This window comes from Eumetopias jubatus, unplaced genomic scaffold, assembly GCF_037043125.1.
Source record: "Eumetopias jubatus isolate StellerSeaLion01/CBP00866 unplaced genomic scaffold, mEumJub1_p1.0 scaffold_3, whole genome shotgun sequence".
NCBI classification, from domain to species: domain Eukaryota; kingdom Metazoa; phylum Chordata; class Mammalia; order Carnivora; family Otariidae; genus Eumetopias; species Eumetopias jubatus.
In genome coordinates, this window is record NW_028274809.1 from 30,381,602 (window position 1) to 30,405,068 (window position 23,467).

General features: G+C 37.7%; 1 protein-coding gene across 1 annotated transcript in view; it reads left to right on the forward strand.

Moving 5' to 3' along the window:
• Nucleotides 1–23,467, forward strand: part of INO80D (INO80 complex subunit D) — a 63,049-nt gene that overhangs the window by 5,212 nt on the left and 34,370 nt on the right. Inside the window, exons 2-4 of the mRNA XM_028112220.2 lie at nt 11,725–11,817; nt 11,923–12,169; nt 16,887–17,644. Of these exons, the coding sequence (XP_027968021.1) occupies nt 11,952–12,169; nt 16,887–17,644 (976 nt within the window). The 5' untranslated portion in view covers nt 11,725–11,817; nt 11,923–11,951. The remainder of the gene's footprint in view (nt 1–11,724; nt 11,818–11,922; nt 12,170–16,886; nt 17,645–23,467) is intronic.

The window sequence follows — 23,467 nt, forward strand, 5'->3', positions numbered from 1 at the left end:
AGTCAGTGGAGAGACTGCTCACCGAGGTAAAGTGGTCCGCATAGGCGGGCCCGACGTAGATTGGGGGGGTCATCCGCACGGGGATGACAGCTGAGGCTGTAGAAGCAGAAACATTTGGCTTAGTCTGGTTCTTAATCTTCTGGGGGAATCTGATGAACTCTGTGGATTCTTCTCCCAGAAGAATGCATTTATGCATGTTTACAGTTCGTGCATGTGGCTTGAAACTTGGGATCATAACCTGTAGTCTGGGAGGAGATGTAGAGAGGAAGGTCAAATGAAAGGCTGTAGAAATGTTTTGTTTGATTCATTTTTTGTGTGTTTGTGACTTTTTCACTGCCATTTCATAGATGAGGAAATAGATTTACTTGCTCAAGTTGAGTCAGGCATCTTTATTTTACATTTTAATGGGCTACTAACATTTTGTGGGAAAACCTGGATTTCTACCTTTTGAAAAGTCGCTAAGATTTAGAAACCTTGGGTCTGCATTTTTTTTCCCTTTTTTCATTTTTTTCATTTTTTTTTTTTTTTTAATCACGACAACTTGCTGGAGCTGGTTTGAGTGAGCCCCTTTTAGATGAGCAAAGTTTGCCCGTTTGTCCCTGGCCCGCCCGTGTGGCGCATTTAGGCATTTCATCTTGCATCCCTACAAACTAAGAAGAAAATCTTGGGGAATATTGACATTTAAGTGTGGGACCAAGAAAAAGGAAGCCACTGAGCTGCCAGAAAGGAGAGATTTTCAAGAAGAAGTGGTCAACGGTGTCAAATGCTGCAGAGAGGTTAGATAAGGATGGAAAAGTGTATGTGAAATTTAGCAACAAAGAGACCCTTCGTTTCAGATTCGTAGAACAAAAGAACTTTGAGGACTATAGCTGGAACTTTGAGGACTAGAGTTATAACTGAGTTTTTCTAATGGTCCTACAATATAGGGTTTCTGTAACGATCGAGAGTGAGCGTGGCATGGATAGGAACGCAGCATTTGTTGTAAAGGATTGCTACATGGAACTCATAAGTGCTGTAACCAGATCAAGCACTGCTCCTTAGTATTTTCCATCACAAGAATATCAGTATATAGATGCTGTATAGAAGGTAAAACATATTTTTAACATTGGATTCTTAATATAGATTATAGGAAACAATTCTTAGTGGATTCTGTTACCCTAGCCCCAAGAAGGTGGGAGGGCCTGACTTAATGAAGAATTACCCTGTACCATTCAGAAAAGCACTAGCAGCTGCAGAGTGCATTTTAGCCCTGCAGATTCTAGATTAAAATGATAATACCAATAAACTACTACTTACTGCTTCTAATAGTAGTTAAGATTAAGTGATTACTATGTGCTGGGTACCGTGCTAAGTACGGTTCATGAAATACCTAATTTAATTCTCCTAAACGACTCAGTGAGGTACATGGCTGTTATAGCCCTCTCTTTACATATGAGAAAACTGGAACCTAAATAATTTGCCCAAGGTCACACACCTAGTAATTAGCAGAACCAGATTGGAGCACCATCTCTGATACCCGCTAGAGCCAGAGTGCTCTCAACTGCTACATAAACTATCCTTAAATGAATCAGCTAAGGAACTCAACTAGTGTAAAGGCCATTTTTAATTTAAATTCATTATGCAGACTTATTTGTGCAGTGCTGTTTAAGCATAGATATTCAGTAACCACTTATTTGGTTTAAAATATTTTCTTTTGAACTTTAATTATGCTGAGTATTATTTATGTTTTGAGATGATAGACAATTTTTCCCCCTGATCTTTTTCTTCAGATCACATCAGTGGGCAGATTTTCATCACTTCCGAGTCTAATTTTACCACTTTTCACATTGATATGTGGGATGTTAGTTTTTTGTTTTTGTTTTTTAGTGAGTACACGCAACTGTTTAGTATCTCATTACCTTTTTTGGCTCCATGAAGTTGAATTAAAACTTCAACAAAAGCTTAAAATGGGGAGAAAAGATTTTTAAAACCTGAAAGTATATGACTCTGGGATAAGGAAATGTTTTTTTCATTGTATTAAATATATTAGAAAGCTAACATTCTGGGAATTTAGGTGCTGATTTAAAAAAATTGTAAGGTATGTTGTTGGTCTAGCTCTTAAAAGGGGGTAGAATATAAAATTACAGATAGCAATTAGGGGAAAATGCTGTGGCAGTGAAATGAACATGCTTCTGAAACACGAGACTCGAAAGAACAGTAATGACATACAGAGTTTCCACATGGATGTGGTACATGGCAGTCCCAAAGAGAATAATGTTCATATTTTGGTCAGATTGGTTTATGTGTTGCTGTGGGGAGACTGAAAGGGCCATAGGTTGCTTTTGTCAAAAGCTTGTCTTTTCTCCCTGCTAATGTCTTATTCCTCTATATTTGTAAAGAAGAAACTATGGAAAGAAAACATTTTATTTTCTAATTAAGCTCAGCATAGAGTATGAAGGAAGGTTGTTTTTTTTTTTAAGATTTTATTCACTCATTTGAGAGAGAGAGCATAAGCAGGAGGAGAGGGAGAAGCAGGCTTCCCGCTGGGCAGGCGCCCTTAAGAAGGTGTTTTTAAGATTTTACACCTAACCATTATTTCCTGCTCTTGAATTCCAGTATATGGATATGTTTGCCATGAAAATATTCATTCTGTGAGACTGTTCTCAGTAATGATTACTTTTGCCTTTTGGTAATAAATAAGGGTGTATATTCTGCTGCTCTAAGAAGTGCTTAATTACTTGCATTCTCTTCTTTAAGGGAGCATAGATCCACTTGTATTCCAAAAAAGTTATTTCCACAGCTGAAGATAATATCTACAGTTGATGTTAATAAATTGAGTATGGTTGGGATTTTTTTCTTATTTTTTGAAGCGATACTGATCATGTGTTAAAAAAGTAGAGCTTAGGGTATAGCTTTTCTTCATGGATTAGACCATGCAATAGTGTATTAATATTAGGGTCTGTAAGAATTTGATTAAGATCATGTGAACTTTATATATCTTTTTATTTTATTTATTAAAAGATTTTATTTATTTGAGAGGGAGAGAGAGCAAGCGAAAGCAAAGAGCAGGGGGAGGGAGAAGCGGAATCCCTGCTGAGCAGGGATCCAGATTTGGCGATTCGGGGCTCCATCCCAGGATGCTGGGATCATGACCTGAGCCTTTTTTTTTTTTTTAAAGATTTTATTTATTTATTTGACAGAGAGAGAGAGACAGCGAGAGCAGGAACACAAGCAGGGGGAGTGGGAGAGGGAGAAGCAGGCTTCCTGCAGAGCAGGGAGCCCGATGTGGGACTCGATCCCAGGACCCTGGGATCATGACCTGAGCCGAAGGCAGACGCTTAACGACTGAGCCACCCAGGCGCCCATGACCTGAGCCTAAAGGAGCCGCTTAACTGACTGAGCCACCCAGGCACCCCAATATATCTTTTTTTTTTTTAAGATTTTATTTATCTGAGAAAAGAGAATGAGCAGGGGGAGGGGCAGAGGGAGAGGGAGAAGCAGACTCCCCACTGAGTGGGTAGCCCAACATGGGACTCGATCCCAGGACCCTGAGATCATGACCTGAGAGGAAAGTGGACACTTAACCAACTGAGCCACCCAGGTGCCCCTCCTCTTTATATCTTACAACAAATGTTAAGGAGTGAGGGCTATGTGAACTTCACCTTTGGAGTTGGGGTAAAGAACTTCAGTTGTAGGCGGCTGCATGTAAAAAATGAAAAAAAGAAGGCTTTTTTTCCTGAGATCTGCCGTATGCTTTTGTTAATGATTTCTTTAGTTAAAAAGAAAAACCTACAAATGTAGAGAAGACCAGATGAATAGTTGTTTCCAGTTCATAGACGAAGTGATTTTGATATTAAATAATACTCATTTAGTAGGAAGTTCAATTTTGAAGCATGAGGGCCGTTTTCCTTCAGCATTTGTTTTTTAATGGCATACAAAGTGAGTCTGAATACATTAGAGGATTGGAAATACTAAGTATGAAGATTAAATTGAGCCTTTTTTTTTTTTTTTAGAGAGAGAGAGAGTTTTTTTTTTTTGAGAGAGAGAGAGAGAACACGAGGGGGGCAGAGGGAAAAGGAGAGAGAGAATCTTAAGCAGGCTCCACGCCTAGCACAGAGCCCTATGCGGGGCTTGATCTCAACAACTCTGAGATCATGACCGAGCTGAAATCAAGAGTCAGCCACTAAACTGACTGAGCCACCAGGCACCCCTAAATTGAGCATTTAAAAGAGGGATTTGAAAATGAAGTGTTGATTGTTCAAAAGGAAGATGGAAAGCATGATACACAGTTGGCTTTTAGTAGGATTTTAAAATACCAAAAATCAAAGAAATGGGAAGAAAAAATTAATCACAGGTAGATAGAAAAAAATTAAGGTTCAGTAGAAGTTGTTTATAAGATGTTGAAATTAAACCTCTTTTTATAATGTCATAGAGGTGATTAGTGAGAATTTTGGCGCCTTGTGGCAAATACTGAAGGAGGGCAGTTGGGTAGATTAATGAATTCTTCGAGTTAGAAAGAAGTTGAATAGGCAGATTTTAATGCATTCTTTTATTTAAGATTTTATTTATTTATTTATTAGCAAAGAGAGAGAGGGAGAGAGAGCGCGGGAGCATGGTGGGGCGGGGCGGAGGGATAAGCGCACTTGCTGAGCAGGAAGCTGGCTGGATGCCCCAGGATCAGGACCTGACCTAAAGGCAATTGCTTAACCAACTGAGCCACCCAGGCGCCCCTGCATTCTTGAGTATTTTTTAAACATTATTTGCCGAATAGACATTGGGTGCAACATTATATGACATCTATTTGATGTTCATGAGATGTTCTGGAATATTCAAAAACCTTCATGTTTCTAAATCACACTTTCTCTTGCTGAATGACTGTGGCTATTAGAAATTATTGTATAGACTATCTGAAGTCCCGATTTAGTGATTTTTAAAAAAATTATTTAATGATCCCTGGGTGAATCTTTGTTTTAGGTAGACCACCAGGAATTAAGAGTTACTGTCACAGAAGCTGTTGATGTAAGTGGCTGTATTTGTTGAGCACCTGTTAACTTCTGGGCACTGTGCTAGGCCCTGGGATGTAGTGATGAACAGAAAATTGTTCGTCCCTTTGGGAACTTTATTTTTTAGGTGGGAAGACAACAGAAGAATAAGCAGTTATAGAATGTGATGATTGCCAAAACAGGGAAATGCATGGAGCACGTAACTAACTCAGCCTTTGGGAATCTGCATGTGGCCATGACTAAGCTGGGTCCTGAAGCATTGGCCTCCAGCTGGCCAGAGGTGGGGGGGCACACAGAGAGGGAAGATGTCTACTGCTCTGGGCAGAGGGAGCAGCCTTTAGATCTGATGAGACTAGAGGAGCCTGGGTGCTCAGAGCTGTGGGTGAGGTCCTCCAGCTGTGCACTTCCTTTTGAACGCATCTCATCTTAGAGACTGTATCTTCTAAGGTGAAAATTGTCTTTTTTTTTAATTTAAGTTTTTATTTTAATTCCAATTAACACAAAGTGTTATATTAGTTAAAAATTGTGTCTTTTGCCGTTATATTTTCCACAGCTTCTGAGAAAATGATGGGCTTTTCACAAGTGTTTAATAAATACTTGCCATTAAAGCTAGAGTCATGTGGATTTCACATAGTGAAATGAATTGAGTCAAGTTTATTAGCTTTTTTAATAGCATATTGATTCTTTAAAAATAGATTACAAAAGTAATGTGTTTATTATGAAAAATCATATTTTGGTTTTATTTTGGTATATTTTATTATACAGAATTTTAAAATATATTTTGGGTTAATGACAGTGGAGTACTGACATCTTCTCTCTAAACCAACTAGAAATAATAAGGAGCATGAGAAACAGAAAAGCAGCTCATTCTTTGATAACTAACAAAATCTTGTAACCAGAATTTGTGAATTAGTGCCGGTAAGTGCAGTGAAAATTGAACCAAAGCAGAAGGATGACAGGAGAGCATGAACTCAGGCAAAGTGAGGGCGCAGCCTTCTGCCAAGTGGCTGACCACCATGGGAACAAAACCAATAAGCTGCATATGTGGAATGACAAAGTTGGTATGTACATTGGGCTCCCTGAGTGGCAAGAGGTGAGGCTGAATTACGGACTGTGCAGTCATACTATTTTTTTCAAGAAGTTTAGAGTGGAGGAGAAACCGGCGGCAAGCAGCCTTACAGCTGCCGATCTTGGTCAACTGAAGAGGAATAAAGCCTACATTATCATCCCCTGAAAATCTATGGCATGTGGGCCTCTGTGAGTTGGGGAGGCGAGTTCAGCATTGAGTTGAGCTTCAAGGGAAGAGTGTTAGTGATAATCATTTTCAGAAACAGCACAGCAGGTGAAAATTATGAACAGAGTTCCCTATGGCGGGAGGTGGCATGTGAAGTTGAGGGTGAGATATAGCTCCTCTGAGGCAGGAGTCTAAAGATGAGACACAAAAGCTCAAGAAATCAATGAGACGACAACAGGAAGAGATAAGAGTGACCTGATGGAACCAGGTTACAAAATAAAAGATTCTAGTCGTTATGGAAATGAAGGTCACTTTCAAAGCAGCAGATATACACTCTAGCTGGGAATCCTGGAGGTAAGCTTGAGAGATATGAACAATCCAAAATGGAAAAGAGTAAAAATTTAGAAAGACTAGAGAGTAGTAGATATGAAACATAGTGAATTTAGCATACCAGTAATTGATATCCCTGCCATATAGAATCATTGAAGCAGAAAGAATTTGTCAAGACGTTAAGAGTTTCCCACAATAAAAGACCTGACATTTTAGAATGGTTTCTAGTCTTTAAATGTAAAGACTATTATTGGGTCAAAATGGAAAAAAAAAGAAAAATCAAGCCCCCTATAAAATAAGAGGCTGGCCTTACAGGCTTTTCCATTCTGTCACACATGGAAAAACACAGTCACTAGATAAAAAAATATGACCCACGAATTTTACGTCCAGGAAAGCTATAGTTTAATATCAATTGACACATGTTTCCAAACAGAAAAACTAGGGGGCTTAGTTCTCATTAAGTCAGCCGTGCAGGTCAGGGGAGGGTGGGGGACAGGGCTGGAGAAGGGAGGATATTATAAACTTTTGAATCAAGAGATGAGTTGAAACCTGAGTTAAAAGGATTAGTGATTAGCATTAAATAAATTTAAATGTAGAACTAATATTAATATTGTGGCAATGTAGAAATACAAGGGAAAAATTCAGAGTTGGGGATTGGGTAGATGGTTACAAAAATGAAAATTTTTCTCATCATTCATAACATGAGATCAATCATAATAATGCCAAGTGCAGCTGACCCTTGAACAACGTGGTTTGAACTGTGCAGGTCCAAGCTGGATTTTTTTTCTATAAATACAGTACTGTAAATGTATTTTCCTTATGATTTTCTTAAGCTTACTTTATTATAAGAATATAGTATGTAAGACGTATACATGAGAAATATGTATTAATCAACTCTTTATATTATCAGTAAAGCTTCTCGTCAACAGTAGGCTCTTAGTAGGTAAGTAAGATCAAAAGTTATACTTGGTTTTTTGACCAAGTAGGGTGTTGGTGCACCGAATTCCTGCATTGTTCAAGGGTCAACTATATACTAATTTTCTTAATGTGGAGTAAAGAGATGTTATCTAAAGGACATAGACTATAAATCTTCCAAGAAAACAGACTATATAGTGAAATATGTAATAAAAAGTAAAAGGATTAAAAAGATAAAATTATGACAAACTGTCATATAAACAAATACAAAATTATAAATTGGGTAAACTAATTTATTAGAAGAAAGTGACAGATTGGAGCAAAAAAGTTAAATCCATTAAGAGAGGCATCTGAAAAGGGACCAGCAAGTAATATTTTAGTTAAGTTTATTGTATATTTACTTACTTAGTGAATTTTTTAGGTGTGGTGACCATCCAGTCTCTTTTGCAAGTACTCCGCTCTACTGACAACTGTGTGAAAGCAGCCATAGATAACATGTAAATGAATGAACAGGACAGTCTTCCAATAAAACTATTTACAAAAACAGGTAGTGGACCACATTTGTCCTGAAAGCCAGTTTGCTGACCCATGATCAGAAGACTTTTAAAGTAAAAGGTTGGGGCGCCTGGGCGGTTCAGTCGTTCAGCGTCTGCCTTGGCTCAGGTCATGATCCCAGGGTCCTGGGATCGAGCCCCGCATCGGACTCTCTGCTTGGCGGGAAGTCTTGCTTCTCCTTCTCCCACTCCCCCTGCTTGTGTTCCCTCTCTCGCTGTGTCTCTCTCTGTCAAATGAATAAAATCTTTAAAAAAAAAAATGAAAAAGTAAAAAAAGTAAAAGGTTAATAGCATGATACATGGAATAACAACATACCCTGGAAACATTGTTTTTCAAGCATACCTATTAGACCCCAAAGAAAGTATCAGTCAAATCCAAAAAGCAGAGATAGATGCAGATTATGCTCTATTCTTAACTAGAACTAAAGCGAAAGAAAGTATAAAACTTTGCCGTCTGAGAAAATTAACCCTTGGGCCAAAGGAAAAATTGAAAACTCAAGTCCAGATTAACTAGAAAGTACTGATAATCAAAATTCTGTGTTAGTACCTCTGGGATATGACTAAAGCAGTACTCCGAGGAAGATTTATAGATAAAAGTAAACTACTAAGCAAGAAAAGAATGAGATAGTAAAATAGTCCAGCCCAAGAAGTTACTAAAAAAAAAAAAAAACCCACAAAAAATGGAAAGAAAGTAGAAAGAAGATACTAGCAAATATAAAAGCAGAAATTGATGAATTTAGAAAACATACATGGAGGTACTAATAAATCCAAGAGATTTGGCTTTTTTACTTACTTGTATTTTTGAAGATGTTGGTAATAATATTAAGCAGACAAACTGTTGAGCCTAATCATGAACAAAAGGAGAACTTAGAAATGTCACCTGTGTATGAACGCACACAGAATATGAGAATGAATCACAGGTATTTAGGAAATTAAATGTAAGTGGACATATTGCTAAATTGTGTGCAGGTAAATTTCAAAACCGGGTGTACAAAAAAGCACTGTGAGGCCCAGGCAACCTTCTAAGGAACATTATAACTGCAGTGCTTTTTAACTTGTTCCAGAATATAGAAAAAGGGAAAGGTTTTCTAAGTTATTTTTTGAAATATTATTTTGATACCAGATTCTGAAAAAATATTAAAAACCCTAAGCTCTAGACCATTTTCAAATTACAAAAATCCCAAAAAATTAGCAAATGTAATTTAGCAAAGAGAATAATACACAATGACCAAGTTCTCATTATGAAGTATCAGGAAATACTAAATACATCAGTATTGGGAAATACTAAATGCCTTGTTTTTAACAGTACAAAAGAGAAACATGATTTTCTCTCAAGCCGAAAAAGAATTTGGTAAAATTAACCATCAACTCTGAGTTGTTCTTGTTTTTTTAAGAAACAACTCTTAATAAAACAGGAATTACTTGATATTTAACATAACAGGAAATAAATTTTATGGTAAAAGCTTGCGTTATTCCTACCATTGACTGTAAGCAATTCTCATTTAACAGGAATAACAGTGGTCCCCATTATTATTAACATTATTCCAGCAGTTCTGGCCAATTCAAATAGGGGGAAAAATGATGTATAAAAATTGGAAAGCAGTCATCAGTCTAGATACATCACATGTGATTGTAGATCCAGAATATGTCTTAAAAGTGAAGGTTGTCCTTCATGTCCCTCCCGTTCCTGCCCCCAGTCTTTCTATGACTTATAAAATATTCTCATACACATAGATATATTGGCTACTTTTTTCACTTACATCCAGTGTATTTTTTTCATACAGAAGTTCATACAGGTTTACTTGAACTAGTTTACGAAATATTTAATATTGACCAGGTGGATGAGCAAGCCAAAGAGAGTATAAAAATGAAACAGCATGGGGCGTCAGGGTGGCTCAGTCGGTTAAGTGTCCGACTCTTGATTTTGGCTCAGGTCATGATCTCTCAGGGTTGTGAGATCCGAGTCCCATGTCAGGCTCTGTGCTGGGCATGGAGCTCCCCCCCCTTAAGATTCTCCCCCTTCCCCTCTCTCTCCGTCTCTAAAAAAAAGAACAAAGAAAAAAAAAGGAAGCGTGGGTTTGCTTTGAAATACTTCCTGTCCTTGAACATCTAGACCTTTAGGGCAGTTGAATTTTTAATACAACTTTTTCTCCTTGTATCCTAATAAAGTAAAAAGGGAAAGCTCTTATTTTTGTGTTTTGTAAGATTTTATTTATTTGTCAGAGAGAGCACAAGCAGGGGGAGCGGCAGGCAGATGGAGAAGCAGGCTCCCTGTTGAGCAAGGGGCCCAAATGCAGGACTCCATTCCAGGACCCTAGGATCATGACCTGAGCCGAAGGCAGACGCTTAACCGACTGAACCACTCAGCCGTCCTGAAAGCTCTTATTTTTGATTTACATTGATTATCTAATTAGGTTTACTCAGTAATGAATGTGATTTTTATTAACTAAGCTAATACTTCAGTTTTTTCTGCTACAGTGAAGTACTCAAGGACAATAGAAATTCTGTATCACCAACAGGTAGAATGTAAGTAATAAGAAGCATTGACGTTTTTTAATAACCTCATTTGTTCGGTGCTTAACATGCACTAGGCAAGGTAGTTGGTGTGTTGCATGCTTTGTATCACTGGATCCTTAGAGCAACCTGATGATAACATAGCTACTGTCATTAGCCCCACTTTACAGATGATAAAACTGAGGCTGTATTATTTATTCAAGGTAACACTAAGTGACAGATGGCAAACGTGTCTTCTGACTCCTTTAAGCAGATACGTGTCTTGACGTTGATGGGTGTGAGGAATTTCATACCCAGTTTGGTAAAGAAGAGCGTATTCTGGAGTTTGTCTGTAATTAGTATCCAAGCTATTCTGTCAGCCCATCTGGATGAGTTGTAGATTCTGGAGAAAGTGGGTTAAACCACAGGGTCCCACTACACCCTGACTTGACACATCTAGCTTTCACTGTAGACTGTCTGATGTTATACTATGGAAATGTTACTGCTGGCCATTCTGTGTGCAGAGAAGTAGTGGGTGTTACGTGGTTTCTTCCTTCCATTTGTTACTAAAACTCCAAACATTTCTTAAGTCCTGATTCTTACCCTCTTTAGGGTAATTGGCTGCAGCATGTGGTATATAGCCGTGCCCTGGATGCTGGAAGTGTAGTTAGGTGACTAGTCTTTGGGCTCAAGAAGTTTACATTGGGTGGGATAAATGTGGGGAAATAATTACAGGGAAAATGACTTCTAGAACAGGAATTTGCCCCCCCTTTTGTATTTCATAGAAACATTTGTTGCAAATGGCCAAATATTTTGTCAACATATCAAAATGTCAAATTTCTGAGGGACGTTTTAAGTCTGTAAGTTCATTCCATTGGTATTGTGAAGAGATTTGCGTTCTGAAAATAGATGTAGCATTCAACCACCAGTAATGACATACAAAGACCTGCCGCCTTACATTTGTTTGAAAGAGCCCCGCTGCTTTGAGGCACTTAAAAGAACTTTCCCAGAGTAAAAGTTACTTCGTTCAATTTGGAGGGGGGAGGTAACTTGGTGTTTTATAATGTCTCTTACTATTTTAATTTCATATTGGGATGATGGATTACAAAGGAGAATCCATCCTGTTAGGAAGGGTGATATCCTAGTGTTTGACTTCCCAGGTAAGCAAGCTTTTCTCGTTTCTATTTGTTAACTAGGCCTTTTGATATTTTTGTAGACAATCTGCTTCATCTTGATTCTGCAGCATTCCAAACTGTGGTATCCTTGGGGTTCTCTTAACATTGCAATGGTGCAGAAGATTTAAAATCAGGTATGGCTGTGGGGCCAGAAGTCCCTCAGTGAAATTCTCAACTTAAATCTGCCTTATACTCTCTGATTTATCATTTGGGTTTCTTTTTTTGTGGTGGTCTTTTAGCTGATGTTCACAAGGAATAGAGTCACGTGATGTATGAAGGGAAACATATACACTTCTCTGAGGTTGACAATAAGCCCTTGTGCTCATATAGCCCCAAACTGTGCAAGCAGCGGCGACTCAACGGGTACGCTTTCTGTATCAGACACGTTCTGGAGGACAAGACTGCCCCCTTCAAGCAATGTGAATATGTGGCCAAGTATAACAGCCAACGCTGCACCAACCCCATCCCCAAATCAGAGGATCGTAGGTAAGAGCTAATTATGGGAATCCATCTTTGATTTCATTCGTAGACCTGGAATTTTCTTTTTCTTCTTCTTTTTTTCTTTTTTTAAGTGCGGTGAGTTTAAGCATTGAGTTCTGGGATAATCTAAGTAAACCTTGGAATCTATTCTAAAGACAAGAGATGGCAGTTTTTAGAAAATTCCCCAGAAGTGGGGAATTATTTGAAAAGTGTGTTTGGTTTTTTTTTTTTTTTATTGGTTTAATAGACTTTAAAAGAAATTTTTCCTCAAAATCGTCGCTTGTGTTTGGTTTGCAGTGTTTTATAAAGTAGTTCCTGATTATGATAGAAATCTGCTTAAACAAGAGAAATTATAGGAACTATTTAGGTGTTGTAATTAATGGTAATGATTTTGGAAATTTTTAATCTGTGCTTGAAAGGTAGCAAAGGGTATGTACTTAATGAAAATGAAGTATTCAAAAGAATGATTACTTGAATTATTGAGAAGATGTACTTTGTCTCAGACTTCTAAGCAGTGTTTGGCATTGTTCTGTAATCTTGCCTTTTGGTTAAAAGAGTTCCATATAAAGTATGGTTAACATAATTGAGAAATGGTATGTTTACAGTAAGAGTAGGCTTTATCACTAGGATTATGAATTTTTACTTGGCTGAATTAAAAAACATGGAGGTGTTTTTAGAGAAAGAGTCTTATGATAGTTACTCATCTTTCATAGTCTCAGGAAAATTCAGACTATTTCATATATAATCTCTTTTTCATTTTTTTCTTCGGTTCTCCAGAAACCATGTGGGCATTGTTGGATATTACAGAGAGATGCATAATTATTCCCCAAAAGTTTCAAATACTGTTATCTTTAGGTAGAAAATGTGAACTTTTTACTTTAATCTTTAAAATATGTATATACAGCCTTCATCCTTGTACCTGTGCATAAACAGATGTCACCTGCATAAATTGGTTGAAAAGATGTCATGTTTTGTGTATGTCATGGTGAGCAATTTTACACTTTTATGGTGAAATAAATAATTTGTGTTGATAGAGCTCCCACCAAAATGAGTATAGCATCATGTGGTGATTTGGGAATACTTCCTTGGAATTTCTAATGCGCACTTAAAGCTTCACATTACAATACCTGAAAGAAGCAGCTGCTCAGTGAGGCAAGGAATAAAATTTTAATCTCAGTTGAGAAAGGGACCACTCACTGTACCTGACTAAAAATATCTGTCCAGCTTCTAGCAGACTTACCATGCCCGTTTCTTAACCCCTGGCCTTCTTTAACTTGAAGAATTGATGAACTTGGGTTCATTTTTTTACTCCAAGCTCCACTATAAACACATCTATAATTTGTCCTTTTTTTTTGAAGTTCATTTATTTTATTTTTAAAGATTTTATTTATTCATTCGAGACACAGAGATAGCATGAGCAGGGGGAGAGGCAGAGGGAGAGGGAGAAGCAGGCTCCCTGCTGAGCCAGGAGCCAGACGTGGGGCTCGATCCCAGGCTGGGATCACGACCTGAGCTAAAGGCAGACGGTTAACCATCTGAGCCACCCAGGCGCCCTAAAGTTTGTTTATTTAAGTAATCTCTACACCCAACATGGGGCTCAAATTCATGATCCTGAGATCAACAGTCGCATGCTCCTCCGTCTGAGCCAGCCAGGCACCCCTGTAATTTTGTCTTAAATTCAGTTTACCACATTTGCAATTGTCCACCTTGGATTTTTTTTTTTTCCATTTCAGCGGAAGCAAGTACTATGTTAATAGCTAGCAGCGAGAAGTAAAACAAGAATTGCTCTGCATTTCTCCAGAATATTAATTCTCTGAATCATAGGTCTTCACCTTGATATTCAAAGTAGTTTCCTCTTTTTAGAACAAGAAAAGAAGGGGAAGGACTTGTGTGGCTGTATCAAAAGAAACTACGCTTAAGTACTAAGTTACATAAATCTTTCCAAATTGGTTCAAACCAATGCAAATGGTAATATTTTTATTATTTGTAGGGTTGCTTGGAGATAGATTAAGTAGACATCAGTAGGAGGTAATATTCTTATGTTGCCTCAAGAAATCCAGGTTGAATTGATATAAGGTCTAAGGGGTATATAAATATTGATAGTTAATAACTACACTATATGACATAATATAGAAAAGATTGATATTCTTTTGAAAATAAGCTTTCATTATTGTTAATGCAGTTATTCTTTGGACACTTAGGAATTTGAGATGGTTTTATGTATTATAGAAAACAAACTCCCAATGACTTTTAATTGATAAAATTATCTGATTGGTGGTCAGCTGAAGGAAGCTTCTTAGTATCTGGTGTCTAACTTCTGGTATGTATTAAAAATGCTAACTTAAGGGATTCTTACCTCTTTGAAATAGAATAGTGTTATGTTCAGTAGGAATACTGGTATAATTAAAAAGTAAAGTTCATTTTCTAATGTACTTGTACAGTGGGAGGCTAAGGCTTATTACTGTAGCCTTGGTTTCTCAGAGATAAGTGGTTTTATTAAATTGGTTATTTTATATAATTTAAATTTGTTCTAATTTTATATATTTTTTAGTAGTGATTTGTCAAGAAGTTTTTTGTTTCCTGTATGTTTACCATTTTCCTAGACAGCTTAATTAAGATATAATTCACATCTGATACAGTTCTCTCATTTGAAGTGTATAATTCTGTATTTTTTAGTACAACTTTCATCACAGTTTAATTTACAACATTTTCGTCCCTTCAAAAGAACCCATTAGCGGTCACTCCCCTATATAGTTATTCAATTCATATTTGCATACTTCTTTTAAACACTGATCATAATGAAGTAAGCTGTTGTAATTCTAGCTATGAAAATTCTTCCCTTCTAGAAGAGGAAGTGTTTTACAAGTTCAGACTCTGTGTGGTAATGCTGACAGAGTAGCTGGAGCAGGAGTTGAGGGTGAGGTTGAAGGAGGGCTGGACGTGCAGATTAGCCTCTGCCCTGTTACGTGAGGTGGCACGGGGCAGGCTCAGTTACCTGTTCAGGCTGCTCATGTGTAATGAGCAGAAAAATTTCATTTCCAAATTTAAAAACTATCTCACCTCATTTCTACCCTGCTAATCCTTTTGATAATTTAAAAATGACTTGAAAACAACAACAAAAATCATGCAGTTATCCCTGAAACTTTTTCCATTTTGGCCACAGCTTTATAAATCTATTCTGTTTAAGGTCTGTGTGAGACCTAACCTAAACCTGTTAGGTGTGTATGTGCAAGTGTGTGTGTGTGCGCGCGCTCACACACACACACACACACACACACACACACAGTGTAGATTCTCTTTACTGTCCAGAAAGCTTTTTCTTAATAGTCCTATTAAAATGGAGGCGTGTCTTTGAGAGATTTATTTCTCAGACAAACCAACAAAACCATGTCTCTTGATGATTTGGTGAATCTGTATTTTTAACAATTACTTAAAAATTTGTCTGATACGGCCCAGTGAGTTTCAAGATTGACATTAATTACTTTATTGCCATTTTTACCTAAACTGTGTTCTCCACAAGTTCGCTACAATAAAAATAGATGCCCTTTTCAAGTAAGTTTGGGAAACCCTGCCAGATGGGTACATTGCCACCTTGAAGCGCAATGTACGTTATCATACAAAATGCTTTGAGAAGTTGTTCAGCAGAAACAAACAACAAAATCATTGTCTAATTCTGTTGAAGCCAGCATTTTTCAAATTTATTTAAGCATGGAGTACTCTTTTTTTTTTTTTATGGCATACTTGCTAACCTTCTGAACTGCATGAGGAATCCCAGTCTGGGAAACACTACTTTACTACTGGTTAAAAGCCTCTGTAGGTTTTCAGTGTGGTTTCTGGGAACAACATGTATTCTTCTTTCTTACTGAGTAGAAGGATGCTGTCCTTTTTAGTATTTTTTAAAATACCATTTACATTACAAAAGTAACCTCATTGCTGAAGACTATGGAGAGTCTCCTGAGCTTAGATTCTTCGTTGGAGTCTCAGCTCTATCAGTTTCCAGAGTGGGGGGGGGGGGTTGGGGCAAGTTATTTAATTTTTATCAAGTTTAGCTTCCTCATCTGTATAAAGGGCATTATTTTAGTACCTACTGCAGGTATAAATGTACTTCTCTGGCTGTTGAGGAACTCATTTCATCTGTAATCCCTCTAACTGTTAGTTTTATTATTTTACTTTCTCCTTCCCTTCTGTATTCTTTATTTCTCTCTCTCTCGATCTGTGTGTGTATGTGTGTGTAGAATACACTGTAGACACTTGGTATTTTTAGGGATTATGTCATAAGATCTTTGTGAATCTACGAATACTTGAATGACATTGGAATATATATAGATAAATAGATACGATTTTTTTTTCCTCTCCATAACAGTTTTTAGAGATCCTTTAGACTTGATGAGTTCTTTTTGTGCTGTGAATACAAAATAACAAAGCAGAGTGAGAAGCCATAGCTGGATGGTCATCCAGGGCCACTCAGTGTTGGAATGACTCACTTCTCTCTGGCAGCCTCTGCACACACACAACTCACCTATTTGCTTCAGGAAAATTGCAGACTTTGAGGCGTGCTTGAGAGTAGTAGAGGTTGTTTATGTTAAATCCATGAATGCCAAGAGTTCCTATAGTCATGCATTTTTAATATATTAGGTAGGATTCACATTTTATACTATGTAGTTTTATATTCAACTTCTCTTAGTGTATATCATAATCATTTCCCCGTGTGTGTTTTTTAAAGGTACTGCAACAGCCACTTGCAGGTACTTGGCTTTATCCCGAAAAAAGAGAGGAAGAAAAAGAATGATCCTATAGATGAGGTGAAGGTCAGGCACCAGATGGATACCATGGCCTTTAGCCTGACGGTGCCCCCGTTGGCCTTGAAGATGCCCAACGGGCTGGATGGAATGTCCCTCTCTCCACCTGGGGCTAGGGTCCCTCTCCACTACCTGGAAACCGAGTTGGAAGACCCATTCGCTTTCAACGAGGAAGATGATGACCTAAAGAAAGGGGCAACTGTGAGAAAGAAGTTGCAGAGCAAGTTGGCCCAGAATCGGCAGCGCCAGAGAGAGACGGAGATTTTAAAAGTCCGACAAGAGCACTTTAGTCCCCCTCCTGCGCCTTCACAGCAGCAGGCCCCGCCACAGCTCTCCCACCTGTCACCTTTAGCCTCGTCCTTGAAACCTCCAGCTCCACCGCCACCGCCACCGCAGGGTGTAGTCTGCAAGTCCCCTCCACCTCCGAGCACCAGCCTACCAATGCAGGGAGTGGCCCCCACCACACACACTATAGCACAAGCGAGGCAGTTGCCCCACAAGAGGCCGCTGCCCCTCCTGCCATCCAGTAGGGCTCCAGCCACGGACCCGCCCAGGACTGACCGGGTCCTGATGAAAGCCACAGCCTTCTCTCCACACTTCTCCTGTATAAGTCGCCTGCACAGACTGGTGAAACTGTGCACCCAGAAACATCAGTTGGACACTGATCTGTTTCCCCATTTAGGTGAGTTCTCTCATTTCCCGGACTGTAACACAGCGTGCCCTTGCAGGGGAGGCTCAGTGTTCAGACCTGCTGCATCTGTGATGCTGGTGGCAGGGCCCTGGGACGCGGGGGGTTCAGTGCAAGACTGTGTGTTTAGGGGGGCCTTCGTCAAGGAAATAGGCTAGTGGAGGGGATGATCCTTGGTAGACAGGATATGGAAGTAGGAGTCGGCAAATTTGGAATGGCAGTCACAGTTTCTCGTTTGTGGTAGCAACAGTGGTATCGAAAGGCAGTTGTGTTGGGTTCTCTGCCCCTGTGAGCTCAGCACCTGTGTCTGATGAAGTTTTCGACATGTCTTATCGTAGGACTTTGGAATAATGATAGCATTGTTAATATCTGCTGACAGTTAAAAAAAAAAAGCAAAAAACCTTGTAAAAAAAAATTCCCATAGTGATGCCTGTTCATGATTTAAAAGTGAAAAACTACAGGTGAAACTTGAATGTAGTGAAATGTCTTTCCTTCATTGCTTCTGAATTTTCTTGCTCAAGAAAATCTCTCTGATCCCAAGTTCATACAGGTGTTTTATATATTCTTATTGATAATTCGATTGTTCTGTGTTTGATTATTTAAAACCTTTAATTCATTTGGAATATATTCTTAAATATGGTGTGAGCTGTGATTCTAACTTGAGGAAAAATCATTTGCATGATGTGATAGTAATAGAAGGATAGGAAAAGGATGGGACCCAGAGGAAGAAGAAATACAAGTGGTTAGTAAACCAGTGAAAACCTCAGTCCCCATAGCAGGTGTGGAAATGCAAATCAAAGTAACAGTTTCTGTCAGATTGGCAAAAACTATATCCACTGTTGATGAGGCTTCTACATTGCTGGTGAATAATGTGACCGTGTTTACAAATTAAAAGAGTGTATATATAGCCAGCAAACTCACTTTTGGGACTCTATTCCTATGGGTGAAAAAAATATCAGAATGTTAGGATATGTGTTCAAGGATGTTTATTGCAGTGTTGCTTGCAGTATTAAAAATCCTCAAACAGGGGCGCCTGGGTGGCGCAGTCGGTTAAGGGACTGCCTTCGGCTCAGGTCATGACCCTGGAGTCCCGGGATCGAGTCCCGCATCGGGCTCCCTGCTCAGCGGGGAGTCTGCTTCTCCCTCTGACCCTCTCCCCTCTCATGTGCTCGCTCGCTCTCTCTCTCTCTCATTCTCACTCTCTCAGATAAATAAATCTTTAAAAAAAAAAAATCCTCAAACAACCTTTATAACTAGATGTGCCTATTTTATATTAGCAAGTAGAAAAAAATCTGGGGGTATTGTATTACCCCATTTGTAAAAATAAAGTAAATAAACAAGGGGCATCAGTGTATCTGTTGATTAAGCATATGGACAGATAGATGTTTGCCTATTGAGGTATAAGCATGGGTCTTTAATGTGTGAATGGTTATATACTACCAGGCTGTTAACACTGTCAAGGGGAGGACAGAATTGGATAGGATGTGTTTTTACGGAGATGGGAATGGCATCTCTTCTTATATTAGAGTTTTATATTGTTTCACCTGTTACTAAGCCATGTATGACTTTTGGTAATTAAAACAACTAATAATACTTAAAGAAAAGATATATAAAAAAAATAAATTAAAACACCCAAACCTTATTAATACCCATTTGTTAATGCCTTGGTATATTTCAGATCTGTAAAATTGGGTTCCTGCTGTACATACAGTTTTATAACCTGTTTTAAAATTTTTCACAAGGTACTATGAAGGTAGTAATTTTTCATATACCATATAATTTGTCACAGCTGAATTCTTTCTCTAATTTAGGTTGTTTCCAGTTTATATTATTATAAAGTGTAGCTGTATATCCTCATAGTAAAATAATTACTGTCACATCTCTAATTTTTCCTTCAGATTCCTAGAAGCAGAATTGCTGATTCCAAGCTTTTGCATTTTTTTTAAAAAGCTTTTTGATACATGTCATTTTCCTTCAGAACTATTTTGTTACATTGCCCTTCTTTCAGCAGGGTATGAGATGACAGTTTCTCTCCATCTTTACAGTACTGGATATTGGTTATTATTGTGCCTTTGCAAATTTGATAGAAAATTTGCTTTAATTTGCGTAACTTAGATCAGTGTTTCTCAAATTTTAGGCCTTAAGAATCCCTTTACACCTAAAAATGATTGAGGACACTGTAGAGCCTTTATGTATGTGAGTCACATTTGTTGATATTTACTGAATTAGAAGTTAAAACTGAGAAATTTTTAAAATGTTAATGCATTTTTAAAGATAACACCACATGTTAACATGTTCTTTTTATGAAATAGCTATGTTTTCCCAAAAGAAAAGAAATATAATGAGAAGAGCAGCATTATTTTACATTGTTTTGTAAATCTTAATGTGTAGTTTGCTGGAAGACAGATTCTCCTGTCTGCTTCTGCATTCAGTCATGATATGTGGTTTTGATTAATATGTGAAAATATGGCTTACACATTTGGAGTTGGAAAAGGGAAGAATATTTTACTAGCTTTTTAAAAATAATTGCGGATATTCTTATTTGATCCTATACCAAAAATTGACAAATGGTAGTTTCTTAAAGATTAGTTGCAGTGTGAAACCTGAAACCATATCAAGGAATTTTGCAAACCATTACATTAAAATCCATTGATCTGCTTTGCACTTTGAAGGGATCTTTTTACCCATGCGTGATTTTGTAACATCTATATTGGTCGTTTGGAAAATATTGGTTTACCTAGTTAAACATATATCCCAAATGTGGACATATTTCATTATACCAAATTTAAAAATAATACTCTCGTGGGATGCCGGAGTGGCTCAATCAGTTAAACATCCAACTCTTGATCTCATCTTAAGTCTTGATCCCAGGGTCGTGAGCTCAAGCCCCGTGTTGGGCTCCACACTAGGTGTCCAGCCTACTTCAAAACAAAACAAAAATCACATTCTTTAATATTACCACCAATCTGGTCAGAAAAGTCTGTTAGAAAGTTGTCATAGACTCAGTGATGACTTCAAGTTTAAAAAAAAAAAATCAAGCTTTCAAGGGAAAACCTGAATTTCATTGTTGGCAACAAGCCCTGTCCATTGTTTTCCTTGAGGTGACAGTTTTCACTGTGTTGATTTTAGAAAAAAATGACTGTCAGATATCCAAGTCTTAGTAACCACAGTTTGTTGGTCACTCCTTCAAATAAAAATGGTGTCGAGTGAAAAAAAAAAAGCAGCTCGTTGAGGTCACAGTTAACACCAGGTGCTGCAAGGGCTTTTCCTCAAGACAGCCACCATACGTTTACGGTGTGCAGCGCAGGGGCTTTCTGACTCTACGTGGAGTCGCAGACACTGGTGTAAAGACGCATAGTCAAGAACTAAGATTTAATAAACAGTCTTTACTATACCTATACCGGGCTTTGTCACAGATATTCTTTTTTTTTTTTTTTAAGATTTTATTTTGATAAAATCTTCATTTGTCGGAGAGAGGGAAGGAATGTGCACGCACAAGCGGGGGGAAGCGGCAGGCATAGGGAGAAGCAGGCTCCCCACTGAAGCACGGGACTTGATCCCAGCATACTGGGATCGGGCCTCGAGCCGAAGGCAGACGCTTAACTATTAAGCCACCCAGGCGCCCCAGGGATATTCTCAAAACTGTTATTTATTTATTTATTTAACTGCACATTGTGGTGTGAAACACAGGATGACTGCTCGTATAGTTTGGTCCCACCACTCTGATTGATGCTGAGGCGCCAGCAGATTGACCCACCATGGTTTGTTTTTTGTTTTTTATCATCAGTGCAAATGCCAACACGGTGAAAAAAGCAAATAATGTCTTCTTATTTTGAAGATAGTGTTGACCTAAGGAACTCCCTAAGGAGGGTTTCAGGGACCCCTGGGGATCTATGGACCATTCTCTAAGTGAGAACTGCTGTTTTGAGATAGTAATTGTAGCTTTGAGTATTTGTTCATATGCTTTTTGGATGTTTGTATTTCTTATTTACGTTTTGAATTTTTTCACTCATTTTTGTTGAAGGGCTTCTTTTTTTTATTGATTTGGTATGATCTTTTTATACATATTTCATGTTTGTTGCAAAGCCTCTCCCATTTGTTATTTGCTTTTAAATATCTATGATATAATTATTTTGGAATTTAGGAGTTAAAATTGTTGATGTGTTCTATTTTTTTAGAATTTTTTTCCTTTTGAATCAGGCTTTTTGTTTTGCTTTATTTTGTTTCTTACTTGTTTGGGCTCTAAGAGTATGTAATATATTCACCCATATTTTCTTTTGGTCCTTTTATTGTTTGATTTATTTACATTGTAGTCCTCTGTTTGGAATTCATTAGGTATTAGTTTCAAGGCAAAATCTAACTTTATTTCTTCCCAAATGTTTGCCTCTTATTCCACAATGTACCTGTGCCATCTACTAAATATTTATTTATACTTTTTTGTATTTATGGATGCTGGTAATTTTTTTAGCTTTTGAAACAAACTATGTTGTGTTAGAGGCTGGTTTTTTGTCATTTTGCACAGAATGAGACTTTACAGAAAAAGTATTGTCCTTTTTTTTTAACGATTTTTATTTATTCATTTGAGAGAGAGGGAGAGAGCGAGTAAGAGCACAAGCAGGGCAGAAGGTTAGAGGGAGAGGAAGAAGCAGGCTCCCCGCTGAGCAGGGTGCCCCACGCAGGGCTCCATCCCAGGACCCCATCCCAGGGCCCTGGGATCATGACCTGAGTCGAAGGCAGACACTTAACCAACTAAATGACCCATGCACCCCCTCCCTTTTATTTTTTTTATTTTTTTTAAATCAAGCATATTAGGGTCCTAGGTTTTCAAAACAAAGGTTACTTTGGAGAAGCCAGAAATTGTAATGCACTGTTATGACCAAGTATAGTCTGCATTCATATCAGCAAAGAATAAGAAAAATGCAATCTTGTAATCAGCTTTTACAGTCTCGTCTGGCCTGGTTATCTCAGTTAGTTATATTAAAACTAGTGATAATGAAGCCAAGATCAAAGGTTTGCTTTATTGGACAGTTAATTTCACAAGAGAAACACCTCCATCTTAGTTTTTACAACTTAGATCTTGACTTTTTCAGAGAAGATATAGGTGACTTAGTAGAAATTATTATGAATTATACAAAAACAATAAAAGATAATTCATGTCCTCACTTTGAAGATACCTTAAGTGTCACTTTGTGTTTGAAAGACTTCGCCTTTCAGTATCCTATCCTGAAGCTAATGCTATTGTGATTACTTGTTTTTTACTTTTTTTAATCACTAATTATTTTAACTTTTTTTTTTTTAAGTAACTTACTTTTTAAGGTGACCTAACATTTGGATAGTCATCTTGGAACTAAATTTGAGGTTTCTTTATGCCAGTGGTGATGTGTTACTTAATTTTAAGCATTTATAATTTGCATTTCGATTAACCTTTTCTTAATTTCCCTATTTGGCACATGTAAACTTACTTAAATTATAGAAGCAACCTCTGAGGTCCTTTCTAACATAACTGTCTAATGAAGATGGTCTTCTGAGTTTTGAGGGTCTCAAGAAGGAAGACCTAATACTAGTTATCAAGGTACCCAATTCAAGTCTCATAGCGGTATGAGTATATTTAAAGTTATGCATGTTAGACTGTGCAACGTCAGTATTTATCGAGACCTTTCCAAGATACAAAACTTCTAAAAAGGTAAAACCTTTATGTTGGAAGCTAATAATTATCCAGTCATTAAAATTAGTGGTGTTTAACAAAATAAGTAAGCATTGTTCATCCTGTATTTCTCTATTGTCCCCTCTAAACTTGTTTTTCAGAATGCCACAGAA